A 19,872-nucleotide genomic window follows, 5' to 3' on the forward strand; every position below is an offset into this window, starting at 1 on the left:
TTAGAAAAAAAATAAAAACATTTTTGAAATTCCGTGAATCAATTTCAAGCATGACAATTTTCCCGGCGAGGTGGCGAAATTTACGGTTTTTTCCCGGTTTCCCGGAGACGCGATTAAATCCCAAAGTTTTTCCCAATATTCCCGGTTTTCCCGGTTCGCTAGCAACCCTGGTTAGAGCAATTTCATAGTGTGGCAATTTCATCGTGGACACCCTTTAGGACTGTGTGAAAAAACACTGGATATATATCACTTATTTAGATCGTTCAAAGTTCCATCTATATTTGTTCATTAAATTCTTTCGATTTTTTGGTCAGACTACCCGTACTTTTTGAACATTTAAAATTTCTGTTCAACATAACCTTTTTTTCTGAAAAAAAGATCATAAATGAAATTTTGAACATCATTAATTTTGGACTATTGTATGATTCCCTTTATAAGAAAGATGTTAAGCATCAATCTAAATTGAATTCAGGCAAAAACTATCTGTTTTCAACATATAGATTTATATCATGCTTATAAGTCTCGATATTATCATTTTTTTTATTTCTTTTCACTAATTTCTTCATCCAGATGTCCAGATGTCTATTCTATTTATTCCGGAAATTCGTAAAGAAAGTGCACTATGTTTAAAAATATTCGGTTCATAAGTTTCAAAAAAGTTTATTCGTTTTACCATTACCAATATGCCTATGAAATAAATAGTTTAATTTAGAGAAAGGTTTAAAATATAAAATATTTTGAAACTGGAATAATACCACTTCATAGGACTATGGTTGAGCTAAAAAATCTTGATTTTTGAAGAAACTCCTGACTTTTCTTCCTTGGAATTTGATTCCCTTCTTTTACCCACTTTTCAGAAAAACTAGTCATGATGAAGTGAATGAACTTTTAAATTCAATTGGTTTGAGTATGGGACAAAGATCCATACAGAATTTTCTCGGTTTTTATTCGAAAATCCAGTTTTTTCCCGGTTTTCCCATTCCAATTTTCAATTACCTGTTTTCCCGGTTCGCTGGCCACCCTGGATGGGAGCCCCTCGTCTTCCTTAAAAATGGGAGCGCGAACTTGAATAAAAGTGAAACTTGAGAGTTTATGTGTACATCATGTTTCAGCGTATTTTTATACATCTAGATGGTTGGTCAAGATCTATCCTTAACCCTCATCCGCATTAGATTTCATTACCCTAATCAGCACTTGTGGTGTCAATTTGACACCACAAGCTCAAATCGTTATAACTTTTGACGTGTTAGACCGATTTTAACAAAACTTACATCAAAAGAAACCTTGTAATGTCAGTAAAATATGTTTAGAACATTATATACAGCTAAAGTTACAAGTTTTCTCGATATTCAGCATGAAAGAAAAAAAAATCGAAAAAACATGCCTCACGAAAACTGCTGTAGTTCATATGTTCCACGTCCAAAAAAATATTTGCCTTATGCATATGAAAGCTGAAGTTAATGCCTACATCATGAAGACAAGAAATATTTTTTTAAATTTTTTTTAATGAAATGGTCACAAAAAGTTAAAAAAAGTGGTCTAAAAAACCTACTTTTCATTCGATTGCTAGTAAATACTGTTTGAGCGATGGTAGAGTTTTGAAAAAAATATGACTACGAAATGTATTGAAATTCCAACATTTTGCTGTCTTTAGATTATTGATGCAACAAAAATTGAATTTACTGGAATTTTTCAAAGTTCACTACTTTGCGCAATTTTTTTACAAATTGAAATTTCATCTGTTTTTGTGGTTCACCGTCAGGTTGTACCCGGATTTTCAGTGCTTTTACTTTGTTTGGACCAATCAAAAGTATATTCATTGGAAAGCGAATTTAGTCTACATTCTAGTGAGGTGCTACAAATCACGCTGTGAGATTTCACAAAAATATGAAAATTATAAACGTAAAATCATTCCTGAATTTCTAGAACTACAAGCACCGCGTCCAGCAAAACGTGTTTGTTTGCTCTCCGAGTTGGTACGGTGGGTGGTGATTTGGGCTGAGAGCGAAGCCGACAGACGAAATAACATTGCGTGTCGTACAGATATTTTTGTTATTTTTAGTAAAAACCTACCTAGAAAGAGGGGTACTTATTTTGCTTGGGGTGCTCGTTATGCCCTTATCTTCCGTATTATTCTCAAGTAATCAATCAAACATAAAAAATTTGGAAAAATGTAGCGAAAACTCGGGCTTCAAATTTGCATGATTGTTTTACTTTTGACAAAAAAGACTGGAGAATAATTGCAAGGTGATCCAAAACAATCACCTGGTCCAAAATAAGTCCGTTTCCCTAGTGTCTGTTAAGAATTGTCACCTTCGAATCCTCTAGCGCGCCAATCCGGCACAACAACGACGTGTGTAGAATCAAACAACCTCCAGCTGATGCAAACCACCAAGCAACAGCAGCGAAGAAGCAAACAAATAAATTCCACGACATTTGCGATCGACACGCGATACGATACGTTCGATTATAAACGTTCTCCAGCCCTGGTTAAGAAACACCACACACGGCAATATATCGGGACGCAGAATTAATATTCAGGTGACAATGCCACCACCGCATACACAAATCAATTCTCGCGACCGATGAACTGAACCGTCCTTACTAAGCCAGGCCAAAAAAATCAATTTGTAGTGATGTCTATCGACGCGGTTCCCTTGACAATATCAACAAGTTAAACTGGACACGGACTAACTACAAAAGCACTCTGTTCTGAATATTCAGCAATTACTAATTATCTCTATAAATGAGTTTTTAAATTTAATCTTTTTTTACAGAACTGCAAAAATTCTTATCCCACTTTTTTCTTCTTCTTCTCCTTTCAGATCATCATCAATGGGACTAACCTGAACAAAAATCTTCAGTTTATTCTTCATGAAGCATTCGCCTTCTTCTTTTGAGGTAGCGAACTTCCTCTATCATCATTTTTAAGTATTTAGACAAATCTTTCCCAACGCTGGGAAATTAGCTTTAACTAGCTGAATTAACCTTTAGAAAAGTAACCGCTTGGAGCGCAAACCAGCACCAAACGATTGTGTATATTCCCGGGGCATCGCAATCATCGCAACCGATCACCGTAAAAATGGCCAAATTCAGCGGGAAAAAATGTCGCCTATTGACGGTGATGTCGCTGACGATATTCTTCTTCTTCGTCGAAATCGTCGTCGGCTATCTGACCAACTCGATGGCCCTCGTGGCCGACAGTTTTCACATGCTGGGCGACATTGCGGCCCTAGTGATCTCCTTCCTATCAATTAAGGTAAGAGCGCTTCCGGTTGGTAACGGGGACTTCTATTGTCAGTAGTGATTGGACGCTTCTTCCAGTGAGCAATTTTGGATGAAAATTTTTGATTAGTATTTTTGAGTATTATATTTTCTTTCTGTCCTCCCAGATGTCACCAAAGAAATGGTCCAAAAACACATTCGGCTGGGCCCGGGCAGAAGTTCTCGGCGCTTTGGTCAACGCTGTATTCCTAGTGGCGCTGTGCTTTAGTATCACAATCGAAGCATGTAAAAGGTAATTGATGATTGATATAGAAAATAGAGTTTTCGTAGTATTTTTTGGTGATATTTGAACGTTTGGTAGTTCTTAGGAGGCCCATATTAGTTTGTGATAATAGTGACTAAAAATCATTTTTAATGAAAACTGAGAATCGAAAATCGCACCGGAAGAACTGGGGAAAAACAAACAATTGGGATAAAATCCTTGAAAGATGAACTGCGATTTATGTTGTGAAATAAGAGACATTGTGACCGTATCAAGACCAACCGTCTCCTAATGTGGACTAGCCTTAAGGGGTCGCTAAAAATGCTTAAGTTTGTTTGGCAATTTGACATAATTTGTCAAAGCGAAACTGAAAAATCCACTATTTTGGCTTTAATTTTCATGCACACCTTCTGCTACAGCTACACACTTGGAACGTCGTTGAATGACCACTTAGAGTAAACCAAATAAGCTTAAATTTATCATGAGGCCTTCTGGCAGGCCAAGGAACGATTTTAGCCCCCAGGTTTCTGGTTTCAGAACATATCCCTACTTTTGAACCACCCTAAAATTTATATAAAAATTAAAATAATGAATTTTTCAAGATGAAGTTTTCGTAACTGATTATTGCATTTTGAATTCAGAATTATGTTGAATGACAAAATAAAAAAGTTATAAAGATGACCCATAAAGGAGAATCCAGAAACTTAACGCATAGATATTTGAAATTTGATAAAAAAAACGCTCATGTTCAGAATCCAAACTCAATAAAACTTCAAATCAAGCATTGTGAATTAAGATTTATATTTGGACTTTTCAACAAGAATTGGGATTCAGAACTTCTCAGTCTTCTCAGTGAAACTTCATGTTTTTCGAAAAGATAACTTCGTTTTAAAATTCTTCAGAACTCAAAAAGACATATTTCAAAATAGTTAATTCTGAATATGATTTAGAAGGCAGATTTAGAAAAAAAGATTCATAATTTAGCCTACGAGGTAAATTACGGTAAACGTGTTTCCCGAGGTGCAAAAATTTTGATAGTGAAGATTGAATAATTTGAGGGTTTTGATTTGAAACATGCAACTGTTGTTTTTTTTCTGTCAGCTCTTATTTTCGAGATAACTTCTGAATACAGGTGAAAATTCATTACATAAATTTGGGCACTTTTTAACAAAACTGTAGAACATGGGTGGCCAATATTTTCAATAGGCGGGCCAAATTTCAGAACTAAGATTGGCTCGCGGGCCAAACAACAAATTGTTCTGGAGTATTCGAAGAAAACAAATAATAACAGATTTTTTGAAAAAGTTATTGATCTTAATAAGTCATTTTTGTCCCTTCATATTTTTACCAATTGTGCTCCATTTGATATTTAGTAGAAATATTACGTAGTAAGAAATGAATTATCCCTCCCAACTTACGTATGTACTTCAATCTTTTTATGTTATTTAAAAACTTCTCGGTTCATTCATCCCAGAAATAACAAATCACGTGTCTACAATGGACGTTTAGTCTATTTTATGGTCTCTTAATATAAAAATAACCGCCCATTTTCCAAAGTTTTCACCGTTCTCCATAGACAAATTTGAAAGACAAATTAAAAAAAGCAGAGTGGAATTATCGAAAAAAAAATAACTTTGATGAGCTTTAGAAATTTAAAAGAATAAATTTTTCAACGAAGTTTCGTTATATCATCAATAATATTGATTTTTCAAAGTACGGACCAAGGTTGCCGAAATCACAGAAAAATCTGTAATTTCACCGAATTTTGAGATAATTCTCATCACAGAATCTGTGTCACAGAACACAGAAATTTGAAAAATTCACAGATTTCACAGAATGTTTGAATTAAAAATGGATTTCCAAAATTTCAATTATTTAGTAAAATATAGAATTTAAATTTTTTACATGGAATTAAAAAACAATGATAAGATTGGTAATTTTTAATGATTGTACCCAATGTAAATGTGAAAAAAACCCAACTTATCATGAATTTTCAATAAGATTAAAGGAAATAGCATCACAGAAAACCATTACAGAATTTTTGGGTAAAATCACTGAAAGTCAGAATTTTTTTTTCAAAAACACGGAATTTGTTTCGGCAATCTTGGTACGGACCCCAACCTCAATTCAATCGAATTTTCGAGTATCTTGATTTGACAAGTGTATTGAAAAAGCCTTCTAGAAACAGGATGAATATGAATTAAATTTTTTTATAATTATTGCATCTTTTTGAAGCATTAATTTTGCTTGAAAAAAGTCGTTTTTATGAGAGATTTGTCAGCACAAAACCGGTTGTAGTTGAATTCTACTACCAAACTTCTAATTCTGTCTAGTTTTCCATTATCGATGTACATAAATACGTTGCACGTTGCCAATTAAAATATTTTTGGAATTGGTTTAATTTTCGTAAGTATACCCTTTTCTGTTGAAGCTTAGCAAAAAATAACAAATTGGAAAAAAAATACAGAGCAAACTTTTGATATTTCACTTAGTTTGCCAAAGTAAGTAAATTTTGATGAATGAACGAAGTTGTTGGAGTTGCATTCAAGTTACGAAAGGTTGAATTTGTGTAAAAGTATAATTTTAATTATGATGTTGATATGATTCGGTGATTTTTTTACGATTTTTAAACGATTTGGATACGATCTTACATTTTTTCTGAGGCAAACCAACTAAAATTCGTTTGAAGGCTCTCCATACCAATGCATAATGATATGTAATCATAAAAACCCAATCCCACAACCCAAAACATTGAAAAATGTGTAATGGAATTTGCAAATAATGTGTCAAATGTGTCAAACCGTATACGTAATCGTTATTGCTTTTTATTCAGTGACGGTAGCCTTTTTTGTAAAATTATATGAGGCCCTCACTGCCGTGTTACGCCGAAGTGACGTATAAACCATTTTCGTTTTAAGCGAATAAATTCGATTTTCTCTTTTTCCTCTTTATTCGTTAATCTGAAACTTTTCATAAAATGTGATCTGTAGAATTTATGCATAGATAGATGACAAATGCGGCCTTTTGAAGCACAACTCTTTATTTTGCGTAAAATTCGTATAATTACTTCAAATGGATATGCGTCAGTTCGGCGTATAAACGTTCTTTTTATATAGACGATTCTCCGTCGGAGTGACGTTTATCCTTAGTCTTTTCGTGCAGTTGGAACAAATTTCGTTCGTTCAAATTTCTGCAAAACGACGACATGTTCAATCAGAAACTGAAGGAAAGCCATTTAAAAAACAATATACCATAAATTATTTTTTGAAGGACGACGCAGGAGATACAGTATCTGTATGTAGTCGTTATTTTCTGAACACGTTGGGTTATCCATCATCCAGCAAGTAAGTGATAATTTTCAATTCAAATGTTGTCATGTCATGTATGTCATAAAAGTTTTTTTCCAGCAATTTTGTGTACCGTTGTCATAGCGATTCCAAAAAAAAGACGGACCCCGATATTTGACCTAAGATTTCCAAAATTAATCCTCTTGTTGAAGTCGTACGCAACGACATTTTATCATATAACCCTACGATTTCGCATTACAGGCGTGATCATGCTCCGAATGCTGCCGTCAGATCTTACTTGTGAGATAATGTATGACCATTTTGCCACAAAGAATAAGGAAAACTCAATTTCATGTAGTTACTCCTTTTACAACAAACTACTGAAACAAATGAACGTAAGATTTACGAAACTTGGAAATGAGCTTTGTGAAAAATGTAGATATGCTGAAATACACTCCAAGGAATCTGGACATATGCTTGAAAATATAGGTTTTGATACGGGATGTACAATATGTAAAGACTGGAAACTCCACAAAGATGCTGCTATAAGTTCGAGAGATGAATATCTGAAAGATAAATATAATAATAAAATATAAATCGTGCTTTAAAGGAGATTGGAACCGATTTTCATTATTTACGGTGAAACAACTCAAGGAAGTATCGCGCCCGGAATTTGACCTTCAATATTCGCTTCATTTCAGAAATGAAAATAGAAAATGAAAATGAAAGAAAAAAAAAACGATTTTAAAGAAACTTCGTCCACTAATGCCAGATAATAAGAAAGATTTTTGGGAAAAGCTCGAAGAAAAAAAGTTTCTGGAAGAATTCTAATTTATAACTATTGTTTTTTTTATGATTTTCTTTCTAAATAAATGTTTGAATTTTTCAAACATTATCTCATTTTTGAAACCAGAATTCTTCTCGTTAATAAAATTCGAGTGCACAGTTAAAAAAAACAATATTGTTTCTTGACAAAATGACCACACAAACAAATTTCTTTGTAACAAAATCAACGCAAAATTAATGAAGAATTAGTTTTGTTCTACAAATGTTAAATAATTTCTCGAATTTTTTTAATTAATGTAGATGTCGACGTTTGCATTCAAATTTTATTTATCAAAAAGGCTCGACAACTTCTTTGTTTGAGAACCCTTTATTCTGAGGAAAGGAAGAGGGGGGGGGGGAGGGGGTGGCTTTTTTATTTTATTCTAAGCCGATTGTCTTGTTAAAATATGATTTTTTTTTTTCAAATCTGAGGAATGTCGCCTGTAAATTATACGGGTTATTGAACATGTTCTGTATCACTTTCAAAAACGCATGGATATACGTCACTTCGGCGTATAAATCGCACTTTTGGCGATTCGTTTTTATCGATTTTCTCAAAAACTGTTTGATATTTTCTAGATTTGTTGAAAGCATTTGATAGCTCATAGGAAAACGCACACAATAGCGTCAAAAAGTCAAAATCGAAAAAAATGGATATACGTCACTTCGTCATATCACGGCAGCTCAGAACCTAAGGAGCATAAGTGAAAACATGATTGATTTTTTGTAAAAAATGCCAAACGATTCTCCATGTTTCAAATTATGTTTGGTGATTTTTTTGAATTTTTAAAGTTTATCGTTTGAGAGAAAATTGCAAAGGTTCGACAAATGTATGGAAAATGGCAAAACACAATAATTTTAAATCTTTTTTTTTACATGAAATTAGTTTTTATATACTTTTACTCCTTTAACTTTTATCAATTCAAAGAGATTTTCAGATCTTTATTTTGAATTTAGTTAGTGTAGACTCAGGTATATTTATAAAAATTATGTATGCAAACTAAGAAAACGTTCAATTCTTAGAACATGATTTTTCCAAAAAGAGCTTCGCGGGCCACAAAAAGCTGGTCGAAGGCCACATGTGGCCCGCGGGCCATGGTTTGGCCACCCATGCTGTAGAACATTACAAAGATTTTTAACATAAGGCTTTCAATCCAATGATCAACTTTCACGAAGACCGCGAATAGTTTTGTTAATTTTTTCCAATTCGGCAAAGTACGGGAATTTTGACGATATTTTATAGAAGATTCTACCCAAATAGAATCTTTGATTTATCTTTATAGCACAGGTCAAATCGTTTTGCAGACTTCAACAAGTTTTTTAAATGCATTAAAATCTTCAATATCAAATCTTTAAAGACTTTCTCGAATGATGTCAGAAATATTTGTAGTCATTTTTTCCTAATTACAACTAGTTTATTAAAGGCCTGTTACTATGTAGTTGTAATTATAACTATTAAAATTTCTAAAAATAGTAGAATTTTAGCGTTGTATTTCTGAAAAATTCAAAATCCGTATTTAGTTTTCATATAGGTTTATTAGTTGATCAGTTATCAAAGATCAATTTTACTCAAAACTGATCAATTGACGCTCTGTCACTAAAACTAGAGGTGACAGAAAAATCTGACGATTGTTTTGAATTCAGGCTGCCTAAATCTTCCAAAATCAGTTATTTCAATATTGGCACTAAAAAGCTGTTCCCTTGTGTAAATTATTGATATTCCTAATAAAAATCGAAATCATCGTTCTAAAAATTAAAAATTGTTTTAATGCACATGAATATGGAAATGTTGAATCTAATTTTGAAATTTCAGATTTCAAGAATCATAATTTTTTTTTATTATAGCTTGTTGGGGTGCGGGATACCTTCGTGGACTGTATTTTCCTTGGGGGAGTTCCTGGGTTGGGTGGAGCTATTCCATCAGCTCCTTCAGTGATACTTGTGAGCTCAATAATCAAACACTGATTTACAATTCTATTCGATTTATTCACAAGTCACAGGTAAGTTTTTTGGCACAATTTATTAACGCGACTTTTACGGAAATTCAAAACGGTTTACTTAAACATTTATTATTTTACAGCAACATTTAACATTCAACTAACTTCTAATTAACATCTGTACCAATGGCGGTTTTTCTTAAGACTAAAGACTGGATACAATACAAATTATGGTTTCTTCAGTAAGGGACAAACATAGTCCACAATCTCTTTCTAATCTGCTCATTAGAGATGCTGACAGTTGCATCTCGACATCATTTAAACGTTCGTCTTCTTTAATGATCCAGGGTCGTATGAAGGGTCATTGATTTAGGCTGACATCGCTCTCTAGTAATCCAACATCCTCGCCCATCCTGAATCGCTCGCGGTTCTGAAAATAAAAGAACGAAATCTCACGAACACAAGGGGGAGGTCTGATCTGTTTGGTTTTCACGGGCAAGTTGGTACTCTTTTTCAGGCTGAAATGATTCTGGTAGTATGCACAGCTTTTCAACTGGGCGCGTAGAAGGTCCTGTAGCCGTCTTCAGAGTAACTACTCTAACAACACCGTCGGATCCAGGATGCAGCTTTTCAACACGTCCCATCTTCCAGCGGCATGGCGGTAGATTATCGTCCTTGATAATCACTAGTTTCCCAACAGTTATCTCGACAGGTGACTTCCATCTCTTGTATCGCCCTTGCAACTGCGTGAGATACTCTGTTCTCCATCTATCCCAAAAAATGTTGTAGCTTTTTCTGGATAACTTGGCTCTGATTAAGCCGATTCATCGGTACCTCGCTGTAATCCCTTTCTGATAGCTGTTGAAATGGTTCTCCAATTAAAAAATGTCCTGGTGTCAACGGTTGAAGGTTTCCTGGGTCATCGGTTAACGCAGTGATCGGTCTCGAGTTTAAACAATTCTCCACTTGAACAAGCAACGTGATCATATCTTCGAAGGAAAAAGCGTTTTCTCCAAGAACCTTGAGAAGATGCTTCTTGGCCGATCGAACTGCAGCTTCCCAAAGGCCTCCAAAATGGGGTGCAGCGGGGGGAATAAAATGCCACTGAATATGGTTGTTTGCGCACTCCTTGGCTACTTTCTCCTGATGTTGGCTGTTACGGAAATGAATCAGCAGTTCTTGTAGAAAATTACGAGCTCCTACGAAATTCGTCCCATTGTCCGAATAAATATCCGAACAATATCCTCTTCTTCCAATAAAGCGGCGTAATGCTTGGAGAAATCGCTCCGTCGATAGGTCCGAAACTAACTCGAGGTGCACTGCCTTCGTGCAGAGACAGATGAAAACTGCTACGTAGGCCTTAACTGCTGGTCGTCTTGGGGCTAAGCAAACATATACTGGTCCGAAGTAGTCCACACCGGTCTTGGAAAACGGTCTCGATCTCGTGACACGAGCTAAAGGCAATTCACCCATGAACTGCTGGATGGGACTAGGTTTGGCGCGGAAACACTGTTTACAGTTGTGTATAATTTGCCGAGGAACATTCCGACCTCCAAGTGGCCAATACTTTAAACGAACAGAGCTGAGCAGCAACTGTGAACCTGCGTGCATCAGCTTCTGATGGTAGTACTCGTACAATAGAACTGTGAAAGGGTGTTTTGCCGGTAAAACTATTGGATGCTTGGTATCTTCCGACTCCTCCGATTTCCCTAATCGGCCGCCAACTCGTATTAAGTTCTCTGCAGAAATTCGAGGAGCAAACCATCTTAAGGGCGAGCTTCGATGAATATCCTTTCCTTCGACCAAGCACTTCCATTCTTCAGGAAACGTCTCCAGCTGTATTCGGCGGATTATAGCGTATTCGGCGTCTCTAAGCTCTGCGACGGTTAGAAAACTCTTGGGATTTGTCTCATTTTTCTTCAAAATACGCATCAGTCGCATCCAGTATGCGGTGCAGCGTATAAGCTTGGTAAACGATGAGAATTTTCCAACGTATTCTGCTCCAAAATCGGTTTGACTTGTTGTCAGGTTCACTGCAACATGCCGGACTTCTGCATCTGCTCCCTCAGTGCAAAAGCTGCTGGGTTGTTCCGGATAATTATTTTGCAGTAGCCATTCGGGACCATTCCACCAAAGTTTGTTCTCCTGGATCTGATCGGGATTTAAACCACGGGAAATAAGATCTGCTGGATTCTGTACCCCCGGAACATGTCTCCAAACACAGTTCTCCGTAGCTGATTGGATTTTCGCTACACGGTTTGCAACGAACGTAGCCCACGTCGTTGGAATCGCCTTCAACCATTGCAGCACGCAAGTTGAATCTGTCCAGAAAAACATATCCATTTCGACCTTCAACGCCTCTCGTACCTTGCAGGATAATTCCGCTGATAATAGTGCCCCGCACAACTCCAACCTGGGTATCGACTGGCATTTCAAGGGTGCAACCTTCGATTTCGACGCTAGTAGATGTACGAAAATCCTTCCTTGAGCATCGATGCTCTTGATGTATGCGCAGGCACCATACGCCTTCTCCGAAGCGTCCGAAAAAAAGTGCAGCTCCATCTTAACACAATTTGGGACGACTGCACAGCGCTGTATCTTCAACTCGTTCATCAAGTGAAGCTGCCGGTGAAAATTGCGCCATTCTCGTTCAACTTCAACTGGAACCGGATGGTCCCAGTCAAGCCTTTCTCCTTTCTCATTCAATTTCCACAGCCTCTGCATGAAAATTTTTGCGGTTGTGGTGACAGCTCCTACCATACCAAGGGGATCGAACAACATTGCGATTGCCGACAGAATTTTCCGTTTTGTTAGCCTTTCGTTTTCCGGGGTATCCAATATGGTAAAGTTGAATCGCAAAACGTCTGTTCGAGGTTGCCACACAAGTCCTAGGGTTTTGACTGCCGGGTCTGGATCCAACTGTATTTCCTTCATATGCGGCAACGCGAGGTCTTCGTCGTCTACTGATCGCAAGGCCGTTGGCGAATTGGATGCGAACTTTCTTAATCGAAACCCTCCACGTTTCGTTAGGCTGATTAGTTGTTCGCAGAGTATTAAAGCCGCTTCTTCGTTATCCGTTCCAGTTAAAACGTCATCCATGTAGACGTCTTCCATTATTGCCTTGGATCCCATTGGATATGATTCCTGCTCATCTGTGGCCAACTGCTTCAGTGTTCTGGTAGCGAGAAACGGTGCCGGCTTTGTACCGTATGTAACGGTGGTGAGTTCATACGTTTTCACGTCCTCTGATGAATCTTTCCTCCACAGAATGCTTTGTAGCGGCATGTCTGCTCTATCGATACCTATTTGTCGGAACATTTTCTCGACATCTGCGACAATCATTATCCGCTTCATTCGGCAACGCATGATGAGGGCTCGTAGCTCGTCTTGGATCACAGGTCCTGCCAGGAGTGCATCGTTCAGGGAAACGCCACTGCTGCTCTTACACGATGCATCGAACACCACTCGAACCTTCGTTGTTGTGCTGGCCTGTTTGATTACTGGGTGGTGTGGTAGATAACAACGCTTCTCCGGGCCCACTTGCGCCCTACGCATGTGCCCAAGATCCACGTACTCCTCCATGAACTGGTTATATTGATTCCGCAACTCTGGATCCTTCGCCAATCTTCTTTCTAAGCCATCTAGTCGCTGAAGTGCTATGCCACGCGACTCGCCCATCCTCGAAAGTATCTCGTCGTTCTTCGGTAAGCCTACGGTGTATCGTCCATCAGAACTCCTCTGGATAGTGCGAACAAACTGCGCCTCGCAGCGTTGTTCTTCCGGGGAAAATATGTTCGGAGACCCTATCTCCTCACACGACCAAAACCTGGTGAGGAGTTCGTCTAGATGAACTGTAGAAGCTGCATTACAAACGATTCGCCGAGCTGAACCCTGGTGTTCAACTGCTCCGGTGACCAACCAACCGAATACTGAATCTATCAGCATTGGCAGCCCCTCGCCAAGCGGAATTTTGTTGTCGGTTTGCAAAAAGGAGAAGAAATGCTGAATGCCGAGTACCAAATCCACTGATTTTGATTGGAAGAAACCTGGATCCGCTAGTTCCACACCCTGTGGGAACTTCCACGAAGAAACCGTCACGCTAGTTGTAGGCAGATCTGCAGTAACCGCTGGGAGAAGAAGAAATTCCATATTTCTCGCAAAACTAGATGTGCGTGACTTCACAACTGCTGAAATCTGGTATTTCACAGTTGTATTTGCCTTGCCGATTCCGAGTACCGAGATATTTGAACGCCTTCGGGAGATCTTCATCCGTTGACAGAGCCTCTCTGACATGAAGTTGCTCTCCGATCCGGAGTCTAGTAGAGCCCTCGCGTGAAAGGCCTTCCCTGTATCGTCTTCAACCAAAACGACTGCTGTGGCGAGGATTATCGTCGACGAGTGGTTCCTGGCAACATTCGAAGAGACAGTTCCTGCTGTTGTCTCTGCAGGATGAGATGACTGTTGAACTCTTCTGGCGGGTGATGCTGATTGAGGATTCCTATAACCTCCACCGTCTTCTCTGAAGCACACTAAAGTGTGATGCTTTCCCCTACACTTACGGCACACTTGCATAGATCTGCATTCTGAGGCTTGATGACCACGTCGAAAACAATTTCTGCATAAAGAATGCTGCCTCAGTAGTTTGTCGCGAGCGGATGCATTCAACCTTGAAAACGCTGGACAAGTGTAAAGCAGATGAGATTCTGAGCAAGCGATACACGTTCCGGATGACATCTGAGCTGCGCTATAACTTGTTCTCGAGGCGAAGTTCTTTTTAGGCAACTTTGAGGGCTCCTGCTTGGTATCCTGGGCCTTTGATGGAAGTGAGGCAAGAATTTTGACTCGCGTTTGAAGAAACTGTGTGAGATCCTTGACAGTGTCCTCGGTCTGATGCGCACTGTGCTCTTCCCAAGCACGACGAGTTACGGGATCCAGCCTCGAGCATAACACCTCCAACAGCAACAAATCCTTATAATCCTCGGGCTTCACCAGCTGATCTTGCGTTTAGCACAACTTCTGCACACTTCGGAATCACAACATTCGCACCAAACTCACCTGGAAGATCGGCCCAATATCATCACCACCCAACTTATCGGTCCAGGCAGCAGGTATCCAGCAATCGAGCCGCTGAAAACGGCTCTCCAGGTAAATTACCCGAGAACAGTTTATGTTCAGCCAATTGCTAGGATTTCTCGTGCATATTACACAACATTTGTTTACCATTTCGCTTCAAAACATCTGTGAGATTTGGAGAATCTCACCAACCCCAACACGCGAGGAGGACAGCATCGACATCACTACCACATCTGTACCGCAACACCACCAATACATCAGCGAGGCATTCCGGAACCAACACTGGCGGCAGAAGTGATATCATCCACTGATCTCACTGCTCATCACTATCACCACGGCTCATCACCATCCCACGGCTCACCACCACGATCGCTGATGATCATCAGCAGCACTGATCATAACCATCATTAGCCATCGACGCTAGATCCCCCAACTTTCATCACCCGGTTCTGAATGAAATTTACCTGGTGATTATTCATTGCCAATCCCATCCAGCTGGCTGGCTTCGTTACCCAGAGCCCTGAGGGTACAACACTAAACCAATACCTGCCGTTCCAAAGGTTATCCGGCTCGAAGGACCAAAATGTTGGGGTGCGGGATACCTTCGTGGACTGTATTTGCCTTGGGGGAGTTCCTGGGTTGGGTGGAGCTATTCCATCAGCTCCTTCAGTGATACTTGTGAGCTCAATAATCAAACACTGATTTACAATTCTATTCGATTTATTCACAAGTCACAGGTAAGTTTTTTGGCACAATTTATTAACGCGACTTTTACGGAAATTCAAAACGGTTTACTTAAACATTTATTATTTTACAGCAACATTTAACATTCAACTAACTTCTAATTAACATCTGTACCAATGGCGGTTTTTCTTAAGACTAAAGACTGGATACAATACAAATTATGGTTTCTTCAGTAAGGGACAAACATAGTCCACAATCTCTTTCTAATCTGCTCATTAGAGATGCTGACAGTTGCATCTCGACATCATTTAAACGTTCGTCTTCTTTAATGATCCAGGGTCGTATTGTAACTTTTTGTCTCTCAGCCTTTGATTGGTACGTGGAGTTTACAATTTCCGTTTTCTTTGTTACATTGTTCCATTTTCGTTATATTTGTGTTCATTTTGCGTCCGAAGCCTTAACAAAAATTCCTTAACCTAGATTTTAGGGTGGTGGGATTCGATCCACCTCTGGCTTATAAGCCGGGCACGTTAGCCATTAGACTAAAAAATACTCCGAGTTATATGTCATTTTAGACTCGATTTTTCATACAAAAATTTGAACTAAATATCATATTATGTTTTATAATCATTTTTTCAACATTGTTCCCATGTCAATGAAATTATGTCATTCTTGTATGGGAAATTTTTTTTATCCTTATCAAAGGGGTATTTTAAGTAAAAAAACAAAATCTGAACTAGAGAGTGAATTTATATTGAAAGTTGGAAAAGGTCTGGGGGCCTTGCAGGGCTATCAAAAAAAGTTAGCGATTTTCAGACAACTTTTTAACATTTTTTAGTCAACATCTTCAATATTATGTGTAAAGTGTAGATTAGAGTGCCCCAAATGACCCGACTTTTGAAAAAGTTATGTGCTGCCGGCTCAAATTAATCCTAGGCCTTGTGAAAGATCTCATGCCAAATTTGGGCCAGATCGGATCACGGGAAATGGTCGCTCAACGAGCTTGAATTTTGTATGGGATTTTGAGACATTTTTTTTTTTTTTTTTGTAAATCTTTATTTGAAACGGCTCATACCTTCAGGTTTTAAGGAGCCAAACTCGTTTTTTGTTTTTACAATATTTTGCTTAGCTTAACACTTTTATTTTAAAGAGAAAGAGGATAGGAAAGGGAAATATGAAAATAAAAAGAATTATAGACGAAGATCGATAGCTTTTAGAAAAAGATAGATTTCGAGCATGTAGTCCAAATCTAGCATAGCTAGTACATCTCTCACTGGGACGTTAGGTGTTTTTCCTCGGGCCCGAAGGGAGTCTATAAAATTCGTTCTGGCGACAAGATAGACCTCACATGACCAGACAATATGCTCGATGTCATGGTAACCTTGGCCGCAACTACACAAATTGCTGCCAACAATATTCAAACGATAGAGTACCGCGTCTAAGGAATAATGATTGGACATGAGACGGGAAAATACACGAATAAAATCCCTACTCAGATCCAATCTATTAAACCAGGGTTTGAGGCTAACCTTTGGGATAATCGAGTGGAGCCATCGACCCAACTCATCCTCGTCCCATTTGCGCTGCCAGTTGACAAGAGAGTTCCTTCGAACTAAGAAGTAAAATTCGTTGAAGACGATTTCACGGTGATATGTGTCGCCTTCCATCGCCCCCACCTTAGCCAGAGAGTCCGCCCTCTCATTACCCAATATCGAGCAATGTGAGGGGACCCAAACGAAGGTGATTGCAAAGCATCGTCTTGATAAAGTACTCAGCGTCTCCCGTATCTTCCCGAGGAAATACGGTGAGTGCTTTCCTGGTCTTATTGAACGGATTGCTTCAACAGAACTGAGGCTGTCCGTTATAATATAGTAGTGTCCTACTGGCCTTGAAACGACGCTGTCCAACGCCCAGTAAATGGCTCCTAATTCTGCGATGTTTTTTTTATTAGTTGATCACCCAGGTGGTAAATCCTTTTTACGGATTGCATTCCAAGGCACGGCGAGCCACCGCGTCCCCCCAGTTTGCTACTCTGGGTCCATGGGTGCAATTGGACGACTCATGATACTATGTACCCCTACGCCATAAAATCCACCTGGGGCCTCTGGCCATAATTCCCATCCGGACCTAGCAACGAAGGCTTTACCCATGATGGGAGACCATACTCGCGCAATGCGCTCCACGGCAAATACTCGTTTTATTCGTACTACACCAGCAATCTCAACCACTCTTTGTCACGATTCACGACTTACGGGTTGGCAGTCCGTTCGCCGCTACTCGTGACTCGAGTCCCACATATGGCCTCTTGTCACAATTTGAGCCGTCTATACCCGTCTCTCCTCGTGACTCGAGGCCCTCTCACATTCCTCCTCTTGACACGAATTGAGGCGTCTATACCCACCTCTCCTCGCGTCTCGAGAGCCCTCGATCATTCCGTCTCTTGACCCAATTCGAGACGAGAACAACTCGCCTCTCCTCGGGTCTGGAGATAACCACACATCCCACTTTTTCCTCCGTCTCGACTCTTCGAGACTCATACTGAGGCCCATCTAATGGGCGCCACATATTACGGCACAAGGCCCCTCTGCTCGTCGTGAGTCGGTCATATCCGCGAATCAGGGCTAGGACCACCCGACGCGCGAATTCGACCAACACCCGCTCGAACACTTGGTCGTCCCGCATATCGGGGTCGCGACTACCCGATACACGTTACGACCCCTCCACCTGCAACTGAGCACTGGTACCAAGGTGCCCAGTCGCACCACGTTTTGCCACACTCGGCACGCAGCCCGTCGCAGCTGACTGTACCAAGTGTGACGTGTAGTTCTCTTGGCCGTACATCTACAGGTGACAAGTCTGTAGACACGTTTCCACTCTGCACCACGGGGAGGTAGAACTACGTCGCAAAGCAAATTCTGCGATGTATACCGAGCATGGTGGATGGAGGTTATATGAGGCAGTAGCTATTTCGTTAAAAACTCCAAATCCCGTTGATTCCTCTATAAGCGACCCATCTGTAAAGTACATTTTGTCAGCATCGACGTGTCTATATTTAGCATCGAAAATTCTTGGAATCAGAAGTGGACGATGCGAATCAGGGATTCCACGAATTTCTTGCTGCATAGACAAATCAAACTGGACAGAAGAGTTGTCGTAGTCTGGGATGTAAACACGAGTTGGAGAATATGAAGAAGGATTAACCTGCATGGACATGAAGACATGGTATATAGACATAAATCTGGTTTGAAGATTTTGCTCAAGAAGCCTTTCAAAATTTGCGGTCACCAATGGGTTCATGACCTCACACCTGATGAGGAACCGGAGTGATAATAAATTGAATCGATCTTTTAGTGGGAGTATGCCTGCCAAAACTTCAAGACTCATATTATGCGTTGAGGGCATACAGCCCAAAGCGATGCGGAGACAACGATATTGGATACGCTCGAGTTTGATGAGATGAGTTTTGGCAGCCGACTGGAAACAGAAGCTACCATATTCCATAACTGAGAGAATTGTTGTTCGATACAATTTTAAAAGATCTTCTGGATGGGCTCCCCACCAGGTGCCAGTGATTGATCGAAGAAAATTGATTCTTTGTTGGCATTTTCCTTTCAGATACTCAATGTGGGCTCTCCAGGTACACTTGGAATCAAACCAAACCCCAAGATACTTAAAACACCTCGATTGAGAGATCGTTCTGCCTAGGAGATGAAGCTTAGGTTGAGCAGGTCTACGCTTCTTAGAGAAAACAACCATCTCCGTTTTCTGTGGAGAAAACTCAATCCCAAGCCCCAAAGCCCAGGTTGACAATCTGTCTAAAGTATCTTGTAAAGGTCTGTGCAGATGAGACTCAGTATATCCTGTGACAGACACTACGCCGTCATCTGCAAGTTGTCTTAGTGTGCAACCTTCGGAGAGACAACTGTCGATGTCACTTACGTAAAAGTTGTACAAAAGTGGACTCAAACATGAACCTTGCGGGAGGCCCATGTAAGAGGTCCTTCTAATTGAAATATCTCCGTGAGCAAAATTCAGATGTTTCTCACAAAGCAAGCTGTATAAGATGTTGTTCAATAGAGGAGGCAGACCCCGGGAGTGCAACTTGTCAGACAAAACCTCTATTGAGACTGCATCAAAAGCTCCCTTTATGTCTAGAAACACTGAAGCCATTTGCTCACGTTTTGCGTACGCCATTTGTATCTCTGAAGACAGCAAAGCAAGACAATCGTTTGTCCCTTTGCCCCTTCGAAACCCAAATTGAGTATCTGAAAGGAGACCATTTGTTTCCACCCATTTATCCAATCGGAACAAAATCATTTTCTCCATCAATTTCCTAATGCAAGACAACATCGCTATTGGACGGTACGAATTAAAATCGGAAGCTGGTTTCCCAGGCTTTTGGATGGCAATAACTCTCACTTGTCTCCAATCTTCGGGAAAGATGTTATGCTCCAAGAAATGATTAAATAAATTCAACAAGCGAAATTTGGCGGCATCCGGAAGGTATTTCAACAAGTTAAATTTGATTTTATCAACTCCCGGAGCTGAATTGTTACAAGAGAGGAGAGCAAGTGAGAAT

The 19,872-nt window shown here is 39.5% G+C and overlaps 1 protein-coding gene across 1 annotated transcript in view; it reads left to right on the plus strand.

Moving 5' to 3' along the window:
• The window catches only part of LOC129752194 (proton-coupled zinc antiporter SLC30A1), a 67,928-nt gene that overhangs the window by 18,662 nt on the left and 29,394 nt on the right, over positions 1-19,872 (plus strand). Inside the window, exons 2-3 of the mRNA XM_055747983.1 lie at positions 2,826-3,259; positions 3,393-3,517. Of these exons, the coding sequence (XP_055603958.1) occupies positions 3,083-3,259; positions 3,393-3,517 (302 nt within the window). The 5' untranslated portion in view covers positions 2,826-3,082. The remainder of the gene's footprint in view (positions 1-2,825; positions 3,260-3,392; positions 3,518-19,872) is intronic.

The sequence above is a fragment of the Uranotaenia lowii genome, chromosome 3, assembly GCF_029784155.1.
Source record: "Uranotaenia lowii strain MFRU-FL chromosome 3, ASM2978415v1, whole genome shotgun sequence".
Lineage (NCBI taxonomy): Eukaryota > Metazoa > Arthropoda > Insecta > Diptera > Culicidae > Uranotaenia > Uranotaenia lowii.